This window comes from Spironucleus salmonicida, chromosome 3, assembly GCF_000497125.1.
Source record: "Spironucleus salmonicida strain ATCC 50377 chromosome 3, whole genome shotgun sequence".
Classification (NCBI taxonomy): Eukaryota; Fornicata; order Diplomonadida; family Hexamitidae; genus Spironucleus; species Spironucleus salmonicida.
This window is the reverse complement of record NC_090598.1, coordinates 1,283,668-1,295,221: the sequence shown is the minus strand read 5'-3', so window position 1 is coordinate 1,295,221 and position 11,554 is coordinate 1,283,668. Positions and strand designations below refer to the sequence as shown.

General features: G+C 30.7%; 8 protein-coding genes across 8 annotated transcripts; 5 read left to right on the top strand and 3 right to left on the bottom strand. All coding sequences in view use genetic code 6, as the record gives it.

Annotated features, from left to right (window-relative positions):
• Positions 1-267: 267 nt before the first annotated feature.
• On the top strand, positions 268-1,197 carry SS50377_23123 (uncharacterized protein; the record flags this gene model as incomplete). The annotated part of the gene is made up of 1 exon (XM_067906995.1): positions 268-1,197. One exon carries the CDS (start codon positions 268-270, stop codon positions 1,195-1,197), a length of 930 nt encoding a protein of 309 aa, XP_067766263.1.
• Positions 1,198-1,202: 5 nt separating this feature from the next.
• On the bottom strand, positions 1,203-2,216 carry SS50377_23122 (TFIIH basal transcription factor complex helicase subunit; the record flags this gene model as incomplete). Its single annotated transcript, XM_067906994.1, has 1 exon — positions 1,203-2,216. The coding sequence occupies one exon, from the start codon at positions 2,214-2,216 to the stop codon at positions 1,203-1,205; it is 1,014 nt and encodes a 337-aa protein (XP_067766262.1).
• Positions 2,217-3,386: 1,170 nt separating this feature from the next.
• Positions 3,387-4,772, top strand: SS50377_23121 (RING finger and CHY zinc finger domain-containing protein; the record flags this gene model as incomplete). The annotated part of the gene is made up of 1 exon (XM_067906993.1): positions 3,387-4,772. One exon carries the CDS (start codon positions 3,387-3,389, stop codon positions 4,770-4,772), a length of 1,386 nt encoding a protein of 461 aa, XP_067766261.1.
• A 36-nt stretch (positions 4,773-4,808) lies between these two features.
• Positions 4,809-5,570, top strand: SS50377_23120 (uncharacterized protein; the record flags this gene model as incomplete). The annotated part of the gene is made up of 1 exon (XM_067906992.1): positions 4,809-5,570. The coding sequence occupies one exon, from the start codon at positions 4,809-4,811 to the stop codon at positions 5,568-5,570; it is 762 nt and encodes a 253-aa protein (XP_067766260.1).
• A 13-nt stretch (positions 5,571-5,583) lies between these two features.
• SS50377_23119 (Transmembrane domain-containing protein) lies at positions 5,584-7,392 on the bottom strand (the record flags this gene model as incomplete). Its single annotated transcript, XM_067906991.1, has 1 exon — positions 5,584-7,392. One exon carries the CDS (start codon positions 7,390-7,392, stop codon positions 5,584-5,586), a length of 1,809 nt encoding a protein of 602 aa, XP_067766259.1.
• Positions 7,393-7,660: 268 nt separating this feature from the next.
• Positions 7,661-8,005, top strand: SS50377_23118 (uncharacterized protein; the record flags this gene model as incomplete). The annotated part of the gene is made up of 1 exon (XM_067906990.1): positions 7,661-8,005. The coding sequence occupies one exon, from the start codon at positions 7,661-7,663 to the stop codon at positions 8,003-8,005; it is 345 nt and encodes a 114-aa protein (XP_067766258.1).
• Positions 8,006-8,135: 130 nt separating this feature from the next.
• On the top strand, positions 8,136-8,627 carry SS50377_23117 (uncharacterized protein; the record flags this gene model as incomplete). Its single annotated transcript, XM_067906989.1, has 1 exon — positions 8,136-8,627. The coding sequence occupies one exon, from the start codon at positions 8,136-8,138 to the stop codon at positions 8,625-8,627; it is 492 nt and encodes a 163-aa protein (XP_067766257.1).
• A 27-nt stretch (positions 8,628-8,654) lies between these two features.
• On the bottom strand, positions 8,655-11,471 carry SS50377_23116 (Sec24; the record flags this gene model as incomplete). Its single annotated transcript, XM_067906988.1, has 1 exon — positions 8,655-11,471. One exon carries the CDS (start codon positions 11,469-11,471, stop codon positions 8,655-8,657), a length of 2,817 nt encoding a protein of 938 aa, XP_067766256.1.
• Positions 11,472-11,554: the final 83 nt, after the last annotated feature.

The window sequence follows — 11,554 nt, the reverse complement described above, 5'->3', positions numbered from 1 at the left end:
TAATAATCATATGAATTCTTATCTGCTGCTAAGTAAAAATTTAGAACTTTCAAAATTGAAGATTTTAAGGAAGGAGTGAAGTAAAAACTAAGTAAATTAGACATGGTTTTAGGGGCTGATTATGAATTTTCAGATAGCCTAATCAAATTATCATAAAAATTTACTTAGGTGGTGTTCAACGACTAATAGTAAATTGTTAAAAATATATCTCTAGTTGAATTGGTATTTATTAGTAAAATTTTTTTTTAAATAGATTGTGAACGAAATATGATTAATATTTAGAGTAATATTCTCTCAATTTGTAATTTTTAAACTGAAAAGGTGCATACTATGTATTGCAAGCAAATTGTTTAAACAACACGATAAGAAGGTATTAGTTTTGATATTTTGTAAAATTTATTAATTTAAGGTCATATAAAGCATAGATACAGTGGAATAAGCAAAAATTAAGATTTATTTTCAATTTATAACATGCCTTTCCCGTTCTCTGTCTAAGATATATTTTCTAATGATTTTTATTATAAAATAGACCTCGAGCGAGACAAAATTATATATTTACCACCTTTAAATATATGGAATGAAGATGATCTGATAAATGGTTTATTACAGCAAAAATTTATTGAAGGGGTTAGATGGAGTTTAATAAAGCCGTAACTAAATATTTAACATTTTTATACTACCAATTAACTTCTTGATATTGGGCTTGAAGCTGGGGATCATGCATCTCGTCAGGATCGTGATTCCATATCATAATCAACACGCTATACCACTGAATAAATAGCTTCAATTCAATTGAGGTAGCAAAATTAGCATAGAATAGCTGCTCATTCTGCTCCATCTATCGAATCATAACTTGAAAAATTTCCGAAAATTGTGTAATATCTAAGCAGATCTCGAAAAGAAAAGTTTACATTTGATATAGTAGATTGGAACGGCGAGTTTGTTTTATATTAAAGACGGCCCACTAAACTCATTCCAGTCGAAAAAGCAAAATGTGAAGAACTTCTTAGTTAGTTTAGTGAGGTCCATTTCGACTAAGCTAAGAACATATGCTAAGAAATGTTATAAAAAACATTAATTAAAGACAGCTCTAAGGGGAAAAAGAAATAGAAAGAGCGTAAAAGCCAAGATAAGTGGCTTAATGACCATCTTAATGATCCAGATACAGACTAATGGTATTTATCGTCAAGATAGTGAAAAAATCATTCACTTTTATTTATGACCCAGTTCTTAAGCTCGTGCAAACATCCTGCTCCTTCTTCTTAAAAATACTTCAAAAACCATCTAGGGAACCATTTTTAAATTTGGAGACTGTATCTCATATCTGCACAGATCAGTGCAGTTTGTCCACTACATGATCCGATGATATTTCTAGCTGCCATTTAATGCCATAAATCCCCTGGCTACTTGTCAAATACTCTGAAATCATAGAATGTAAAAAGCTTATTTCTTAGAGATTTTTATGGGAATGGTACTCCTAAAATCAAGGATATTGAGTTATATTACTAAGTGAACTCATTTGAATGAGTGTCATTAAAATTCGTAACTAAAAGTCCGCCGCGTCCTATATTGCAAGAAAGTCTATAAAATTTTTTAACAGACGCCGACTCAATTTAATCTGGTGATATTATAAATGAAGACTGGAATGTCGAAAGTGAAAGATTTTAATCTTTTAAACGTTGGATAAGTCGTGCAGAAAATTATTTATTTGGGGTATAAATAACTACACCATCTCTTGACTAAGTTGATCGCTATTAAACAAACTTTTAATAATTAAGAGCTAATGATGGCTAAATATCTTTTTCAGAACTTAATAATAATGTTTAATCTGCTCCCTTTTTTTAGTATCTATAGAATCCGTAGATATCAGCTTATATATCATAAAATTTAGTGTTAAATGAGAACTAACTTTTTCTATTAAAATAGTTTATTCTTAAAATTTAACTTAATTTTTCTTTGCTTTTATCTTTTTCAACAGAAATAGGTATTTAATTGCTTAAAAATATTATTGTTTCAAATCTTTCTAATATAAACCGTAATGCTACTAATGGATCAGAACATATATATGATAGAACTGGTTCTGATTTATGTAGTTTACCATCTTTACCCTTCTATATAATAAGATGGAAAGAATTACTTTCAAAAAATCTTTATCCATGTGTCTCAGCTGATTTTTCAATTTAGTAATGAATTACTGGATGAGAAAATGTAGACATTAATTATAAAAATTATAATATTGTCACCAATGGTTAAAAGAATGTATTCTTTTACTGAAGATAATTATGATAATATTACACTGAAAACTACAGAATATTTATATCTACAGAATATTTCTCAGTAAGTAATTTTAAAAATAGTTCAGGAGCTAAAACAGATTAATCTGATTGTAATAAATCACTGATAGCGGAAATTGATCTAATAATAGTTTAAATAAAATGAGATATTGAAAGTTATGGTATAAATTGTGGAGTTAAAAATGGTAAAGTATAAGCTGAATTTCTAAATCGAATCTATTAAAATGCTTTTAAGTGAGACTATTTTGATAAATCAAAATTAACTATATTTAGAATTGATTTTCTGGGATCTTATAATATAATATCTTATTTCTCTTGTTATAAAAGATATTCTAATGACCGATTAAGCAACTATTTAGTTAAATGCATAGAAAATGCTTCTCTAGATGATTCAAGTAAATATTCAGCATTGTCAAATATTAATAAAGATGTGCTAGTAATTAATGGTGAGATTTCTCTAAATTTAATATCTAATACTTATTAGTGAGAAAGATGAATAATTTTTTAGTCGAGTAGGGGCTAGAATGTTTATTAAAATTTTTTATTCTACCTATATGGAACAATAGAGTAGGTCAAATCCCTTGAAGATATAAATATATTGGAAAAATCGTTTTAATTTATATTATTTTCAATATATTACACTGCCTATGTAATATTTGTATTTACAATATTAATATTCTTTGATTCAATAGTTTAAGCCATATTTATAAGTTTATTTATTGCATCTTCTTGGGATAATAAAGATTCCATTTGAAAACAATATTATATATTAATATAATAATATAATCATCCTTTATCAATTAAAGTAAATGTTTATACTGTAAATTGTAATATTCACTACTCATAACCAGACACTGTTTAAGTTCATTGACATGTAAAGGTCATTGAAAACAACCTACGGTAATATTACTTAGAATTATAACAAAACTTTAATTAGCATAATCTATTCATGTAGATGTTTATATGATAAATATATATTGCAGCAAATAGTTTGAATATTTAGAGAGAGATTAAGATTAAAATAATAAGTAAACACACTCTTGATTTATATTAAAATATAATAATATAGAATTAAATATTTTTTTCTTTTTAATGAGTTTAGTCATTGCAAATTATCCTGATTGTCATAGGGTTTCAGAATAACATTAGAATTAGATTTTAGTTTCTCATTATTTCACACTTAAATTAAATGCATAAGATAAATATAAGAAGGAAGATAGAATTCTACTTAAGGAATTCCCATCTCACATTTTTTCATTAGAACGTTAATCATATTTGGAACTAAAATCAAAGTAAATTCTCCATGTTATGCCCTTAGAGTATTTTAACCCTAATGTATCTGATTTTGAAAATACACATTATTTTCATGGCTTAAATATTACTGATAATTGGATTGATAAGCCACTTTCAGAATAAGTTATGGTATATTTTACCAAGGTTCGAAGCGTCGGCTGCCCGCACTACATCCGCGGGTGCGAGTACAGCTGCGTGACTTGTGGCAAGTTCTACGGTTGCAGGCTCTGCCACGACGACGAAGTCGACGACCACCAGTTCGACCGCTATGTTACCGACACGATCCGGTGCAGGTACTGCGCCACCGTCCAGAAGTTCGGCCAAAAGTGCGAGACCTGCAAGGTGGAGTTCGGCTGGTACATCTGTTTCACCTGCAAGATGATCTGCGGGCTCGGCGAGGATGCGAAGCCAAACTACCACTGCGAGGGATGCAAAATCTGCATGGTAGGAATTTAAAAGTTTTCTAAACATTGTAATAAATGTGGAGGTTGTTTTAATATTGACTTCTTTGACTAACATGAGTGCAAATAACCAGAAGGAAATTGTAGTGTTTGTTTAGATGATATGGTTTAAACAATATATGGCAAAGTTACATTAAGTTGTGGTCATTAAATGCATGAGCATTGCTATTAAATGCTATTGGACTAATAAAATTATAAGTGTCCTGTTTGTAGAAAATATCTCCCTGTTCATGAAGATAAAAAAAGAATAATTAATTTTCAGAAAAAGATTTATCAAATTGTATTTTTACCATACATTTTTTTATTACACTTTGTTAAAATTCAGTGTAATGATTGTGAATCTATATTTACAAGAAATAAACATCCTTATATCTATTATTGTGACAAATGTGACTGTTTTAATTGTGAAGAAATAGGAGAATCAAATTAACATGAATTTGATAAATAGCAACCTACATTAATGGAACCATTATTACCAACAATATCAGGCATATAATAATATATCATAAAATCATATGGTTAAGAGCTTTAATAAGAAATTTTATCAGATATTGATGAAGATAAAGTTACATACTTCTTTAATTTTATTAATTTTAATAAAAACAGGTAATATGATATTATAAAATTTGTAGGCACTGCTAATAAATATTTTGGAGGTGATATTAAGAAGTTCAAAAAATATTATGATGAGTTTGATATTCAGACGGAATTTTTGAATTAATGATATTTTTTATAATATATTATTAAAAAATATTTATAAATGACAATACCTGATGACTTAATTTAAATTTACGATTCGCTTTAAAACTCTGTTAAACTTTTGCTCAAACATGATCTATCTTAAAATATCATTCTATAAGGTGGAAGATAATGCGGAAAAACATTATTAACATCTGAACTTACTAAAACATATTAGTCAAAAATTAAATTTATTGAATTTGATTTCATGATATAACCAAAAGCGACAATTAGATAAATATTCTAAATTAGTCAATTAAGTTAATTATCTTCTCTTTAATAAGAGAAAACAATAGTAATTTATAACAATCCCGAAATTTTATAATCGTAATAAACACTATATATAATTTCAGAGCTAGCAATTCCTCCTTCAAATTTTATTTAGATATTTTGTACTAGGGATGTACATTTTTTCAAAAATTTACGACCAAGAATTAGGTCTCGTCTTCGCTGTTAAATCTTCACGTTTAAAGATAATTTTTAACCAGAAAAATCAGCTATATCATCTATTGCAATTGAAGGCTTATATATCATAGCTGGGTTAAGCATTAGACCTATGCGCTAGTAATAACTGGCTACTTTTTTGAAGTAAAAAAAAATTGATGAACGAATAGTTAAAATTGGAGAAATCTCTATTAATTGGCTTATAGACGCGGGTATTCTTAAAAAAGAAGATGGAAAATTAATATCAACCATCTCTATTGAAGAAATATAGGAAATATCTAAAATTGATGGTTATCCTAGTCAAATATAAATGTCATAAATAAAAAGGTCAATCTAGTGAATCATTGTAGTTTTCACTCTTAAAATTTACCAAAGTCAAAGGTCTACGATACATTTAATGTTGAATCATTTTTCTATGGCATGTTTACATTCTAAAATCGTGCAGTTTCCAATGGTTGGAGTTATGTGCTTATATTAATGCTATTAATTGTCATACTATTATCATTAAGAATTTAACTAGAACTCATATTCTAAGAGTTTCTGGAAGTGGTTAAAACATCTATTAGTGATCCTTTATGTGATAATTTTTATGTCATAGGGAAATTTCCCAACTAAAAGATCGGATAATTCTCATCATCTGCTTATTACTGCATATGTTCATCTACTTCAGCGGATCCTTCATCCTACTAAATGTCTTTCATATCGAAATCGCGGTTAAGTTACTTTTATAGTATAATAAAACTAGCAATACTAGCTGCACTTTGAGTCATCTATACTACAAAAATAACACTATAAGAATTAACTTTAAATGAAGAAAAACTGAATAAAATAAACTATGAAACAATAGCAAACCATCCAGAAATAAACTATATCTCAAAAAGTCGCCGATCCTACATAAACTCAATAAGAAGTTCTCCTAACGCAGTAAAAGGACTAATAACACCTATAACATTGCTAACCCAAAGACCATGTATACTGGATTCAACAAAATTTTTGTAGTATAAACTTTCCCCATCAATTTTGCTTACATATAGAGAAAATACAAAATTTACTATAAGGGGTGTGGTAAAATAGAGTACAAAATTGATTAATAAATTAAATAAAAATGAAATAGCAGAAAGTTAAGTAATTATAGTTTTAACTCTACCTAGCTTCCCCATCTCTTTGTTAGTAACTAAAATATCTTAAATCTGTTCTAGCTAATACATACTAAATTATCTACAAAATTAATTGTAGAACATGTAAAAATTGGCCATAAAAATGTTGATTTCTGCATAATAACTCTCTGAGCCAACATAACTTATTCCAGTATAATAAGCTAATATAATTGAAACATTTAAAATAGCATTACTACATACTTATGCAAAAGAATAGATTGAAATTTTTATAAAAATAGCCATTTTAATAGGCTAGATAGACCTAAAAGATATTCTATACAAATTAGATGTGTCCATCGTAGAATTAGAAAAAGACATAAAACGGAATAGGCCGAAAATAAGAACTAAAAGATTTTAAATAAGGAAAGAAATTCCTAATATCAAAAACATTGATTTTGGACTATAAAAAATCGAAATTTAAAAAATTAATAACTAGATAGCTACTGAAAGGAACGATATTGACCCATAAATAAGTGGACCATTTTTATCCAAAAATATCAGTTTTTTGAGTATAGGTAATACCCCAGTACCAAGAAATCCGCCAATAAGTTGTGGTACTATAACTAACCTAACTTATGAAATATCTTCTAAAAATCTAGCCATTATCAGTTAGAAAGTTAATAAGAATACTAGAGTTGTAATAACTGATAATATAAATGATTAGAAGAATGCGTAAGAAAGGTAAATATTAGCTGCTTTGAAACGTTAATTTACAATATGCATTTAAACATCTTTAATAGCATGCTATGAAATTGCTGTAGTCATGAGATTAACAAATATTTCATAAAATGGTATGCAAAAAGCATATATGTATAGGCTTGATCTTCCTACATTAACAGAAATAATAAGTGCATTCATAATAAATTAAAATGGAGATATCAGAGAGATAACTACATTAACAATTATATTTTTAATGATATAACTGTGAATAGGCCCAGTTATCATCTCCTAAAAGTTTAATTTTGATGCACAACTACGCATTGACGATGATGCAACAGATGTCATTTTATATTTTGTTAGGATAAGTAATTTATATATTATATGTTATAAATTGATAATATAAATTATTGGAAACTGATTTTGTAATTTATAGTATAATATATTTTATGGATTTAATTATATTTGGTAACTTGAATTTTTACTATACGTTAAATATAATGACTGCATTAAGTTTGGCAAGATATATAAGACTAACACCATATAATGACTTAAAGATTAATATAATATAATTTATTATATAATAACTATGAAACACATATGACCCTTTCTATAAATGCCCATTACAGTCACATTTAGAATTATATAATCTTTTGAATTTTAAACTGTATTCTATATGCAATAATCCCTTGAATTAGAATTCACGTTACTGTAGGTTTAAGAATTAATTAACAAAGAAATACAAGCAAACAATAAATTTAAACCATCAAGAGGAAAATTATAAAAATTCAATATGTTTAAAGAATTTACCCGCCCAGGTATAGCTAAAACAGGTGAATTATGTATACAATAAAAAGGTGAAGAATGGCCTATTTTAGAAAATGGTAATTAAACATTAAGCCAAGTTAATTGGGAGCATGGTATTGAAATAAGTTATTATGTTAAAAGTGAGAGAATTTGACTTTTTAAATTGGGTTTACTTGTTTTTATCCCTTTAGTGCAAAGTATAGTTTATACCGGGGAAAAATATGTAATTATGTATTATTATATATTTATTAACATATACTTTTCCCTCTTTCCTTTTAAAGGAGATGATGTCATATTTCCCATTAGACGCAGTTCTTAATGATGCAGTAAGAATTCCAGTAATCACTCGAGCTATTTTACCATTCTGTGGTTTTTTAGATCCCAAATAATAAGACTAAGATTTACCAAAAGGTTCATCGATAGAAGTTCCAATTTGGCTTGTTAAGTCTTTATCACACATAAATATTTTCTAAGTTGAGCCAAATGAAATAATTAACGATAAAACTTCGGCAGAATTAGCTATTATGCCCTGTCTACATAGCCCAAAAATATCACCTGCAAGGGATTTCAAATATGTTGCTGACTTTATGATAACAGAACTATCTAAAAAACATGAAGCTCTAAAAATCTCTTACGCAAAATCACTCAAAACGGCAATTACTACTAGAAATAAAAATGGTGGTGGTGGTCTGACAGAGAAAGAAATTAAGGTATAAAAATATAAATAAGAATGCAGCGAACGATATGACCGGATTATGGCGGTGCGATTCAAATGATATCGACACTTCTAGTGAATTTTTCTCTCACTTCGCAATAACGCTAGGCAAGCTCTGCAAAAATTCCTAATAGCTCATGTCTCTGGAACTTCCATCTTCCACGATCATCCACCTTCTCAGGCCCTCCAAAACGCCCTCATCTTTGCTAATGTAGATACCGCCTTTGAACCCATAAACTTACTTGAGAACCTTTAAATTTGCGTTCAAATTGTCGCTCCTAAACTATTAAATATAAAATCCATTTTCCTCCCCAATCAGCTCCTAGATAACGTCCTTTGGGACGCTTCTACCGATAGCCAAAACACAGATTCTACCGCTCACAAACAAATAACAATTCTTGTAAACGTCTACTATGCTCATTGAATTAGCCGAAATTGGCCTCAAAATAGCCTAATTCGCGCCCAACAACGCGTTAACATTAAATACACCAGGCACCAGATTGTTGCAAATTTTGACATAATTCTCCTAAAGATTGAAACAGGCCTCCGCGACTCGCATGTCCGAGGTGAACATTCCACCTTCGTTCTGGTTCCTGTGTGCATGAGATATCCCGGTCCGCGCCAGCACGTGCATGTAAAGGGGAACCAGCTACATTGACTGCGGAATCAGCAATTTGCTCTGCTGAGAAGCGCCAGCGATATCCTTAAAGCCCTTTAAAAGGAGCTTCAAATCCTGCATTATCATGCCTTACATTTTGTACTAATTAATGAGCTTTTGACCGCCATTTTTAAGGCTCAGAACCTCAAAACTGCTGATTTGGCTGTTCAACGCCACCTCGCTCAGTTCGTTGCAAAATTTTATCTCGATTTCACTTAGATTTCCATTTTTCGATCCTTCTTCAATTTTTGCATTTTCAACCTCCACTTTGCTGACGGCCTGTTTACTGTTCTGCTGCAGCCCGCCAAGTGGCCCCTGGTCCTTATTTTAGAGGCCCTGTGCACCCAGAAATGCACTTGAAAAACGCTTCGAGGCGAACGAAACTAACTAAAACTGGTCACAGGAATTGTAGATTTGTGCCGCAATTTCGCTGCAAGCGAGGCCCAAAATTCCCGTTCGGACGCGCCGTTTCCCATCCTGGGACGTGAAAAGGACAGCAAACTGAATTTTCGGGTCCTAGAATTTTTAGATTTGGAGCCTCAGCTTCGCTGAGAAACAGGAGCTTTTCTTCATCGACGCGAACGAAAGTTCCACATCTGAAAGCTTCGAAAACGAGCCATAAACTTGATCCTTCGTCTTGTACTTGAACGTTTTCAAGTTGTTTTGCTGAGTGGCCTTCTGCTTGAAGATCGTGTTTAGGAGGTTTTTCGCGCTGTTCACAACGCCGTCGATTTCTTCTGTTTGGATCTCTTCTGTCAGCATCAGGTCTATGCCCTGTGAGCAGCGCGCTGTGAATGTGCAGGCGATTGCTTCGGTTTCGAAAATATCGCGGAGGCAGTCGGTTAGGAAAGCATAGTTTCCGGTGCTCTGGATTTCGTTTGCGAGCCGTGCTGGCTCATTGTAGTAGAGTGATCCTGCGGTAGTGAAGGTTAAGGGAGCCAAACACTGTAATCCTAGAGAAAAATTATTGAATGGAAGCCCCACGATGTTGATTGAGATGTTGTGGTCTACTGCCTCTCTTGCTAAGCGATTGTAGTATAGATTGGAGTTGAAATACGCCGCTTCTTTGGCGGTAGCTGCGTTATCGTGGGATGTGTAAGTGTAGGTTTTGATATCTTCTGGAGGGATGGCGCCAACCCCAAACGTTGGTCTATCTGTTAAAATAACATTTACTATACCACCAATTCTTTGCAATGAGCTGACAATTCCTCCAATGGAATCACCAATTGATGAGGGAGCAAGCTTATATCGCTCTAGCGAATTTTAAATATCTTAATAATAATATTAAAGTATAAATTATTTAAATTCCTTGAATTCTTCAATTAAAGTAGAATCGAAACATAACTCGTCCACTGGAATCGGGATCATAGGCTCTCCAGTAACTGGGTCTGAGACTACTTCATAAATTTCAAATCCTGATGTGATTTTTTAGAAAAACTATAACTGCATTTAACTGAAACATATAGCGACTTAGATATTTGGATGAGATGTCAGTAGAAAATTTTCAATTTAACTTAAAACACATTCTAGAATACCCTAATAAATCGAATTAAAAGTTGTTTATACAATAAACACATGAACAAATCTATATGTATCAATATTACTCTCCTAATATTCTTACTTGCCCAATAGTTCCGTATCAAATGTTTTTAAAACTTTTTCTAAGCATCTTTCAGAGCTAGGTATTTTTGGATCTTTTGATCCTCTAAAATCTCTTTAAAACTTTGAAGATCCCATTGCTGCCTTTAATATTTCTGGATGGCTTAAAACTTCACTTTAAATATGTCCTATTTCACCAGGGTAAAGAAATTCAGTTCTAGTTCCGGCTAAATCAACTGTAGCCGAAGAATAAACATAATCTTAAACATTAAACTCAACTGGATTTGGTGGAATTGATGTCAACGATGACGAAGTTTAATTTTAACGCCCACAAATTTAACACTAAAACTCTTTCCCATTGAAAATAAACGGATCCTACAAATAAGCCTTACAACGCTTACAACGGATAGGGATCTCATTAGCTTAAGTTACTGATTTGGCAAAAGGTTAAAAATTAATAGCTGATTATGTATGTAAAATTGACTCTAAATAAGTATAAGACGAAATAGTAGAAAATGTAGATTTGGCCAACTCAGGATCATTTATTGCATTGGGTAGTAAAGATACTTCTTTGGATTAATCTAACTTTTAAGTCTACTATTCACCGTATTTAGACAAAAACAATAATGAAGGTGACGGGAGGTTCATTCGTTGATGTTAGAAGTGTTAAAGTGGTATACATATTATAAAATATTATACTAAATAAGTAGTTCCAAAAAGTAATCTTAGGA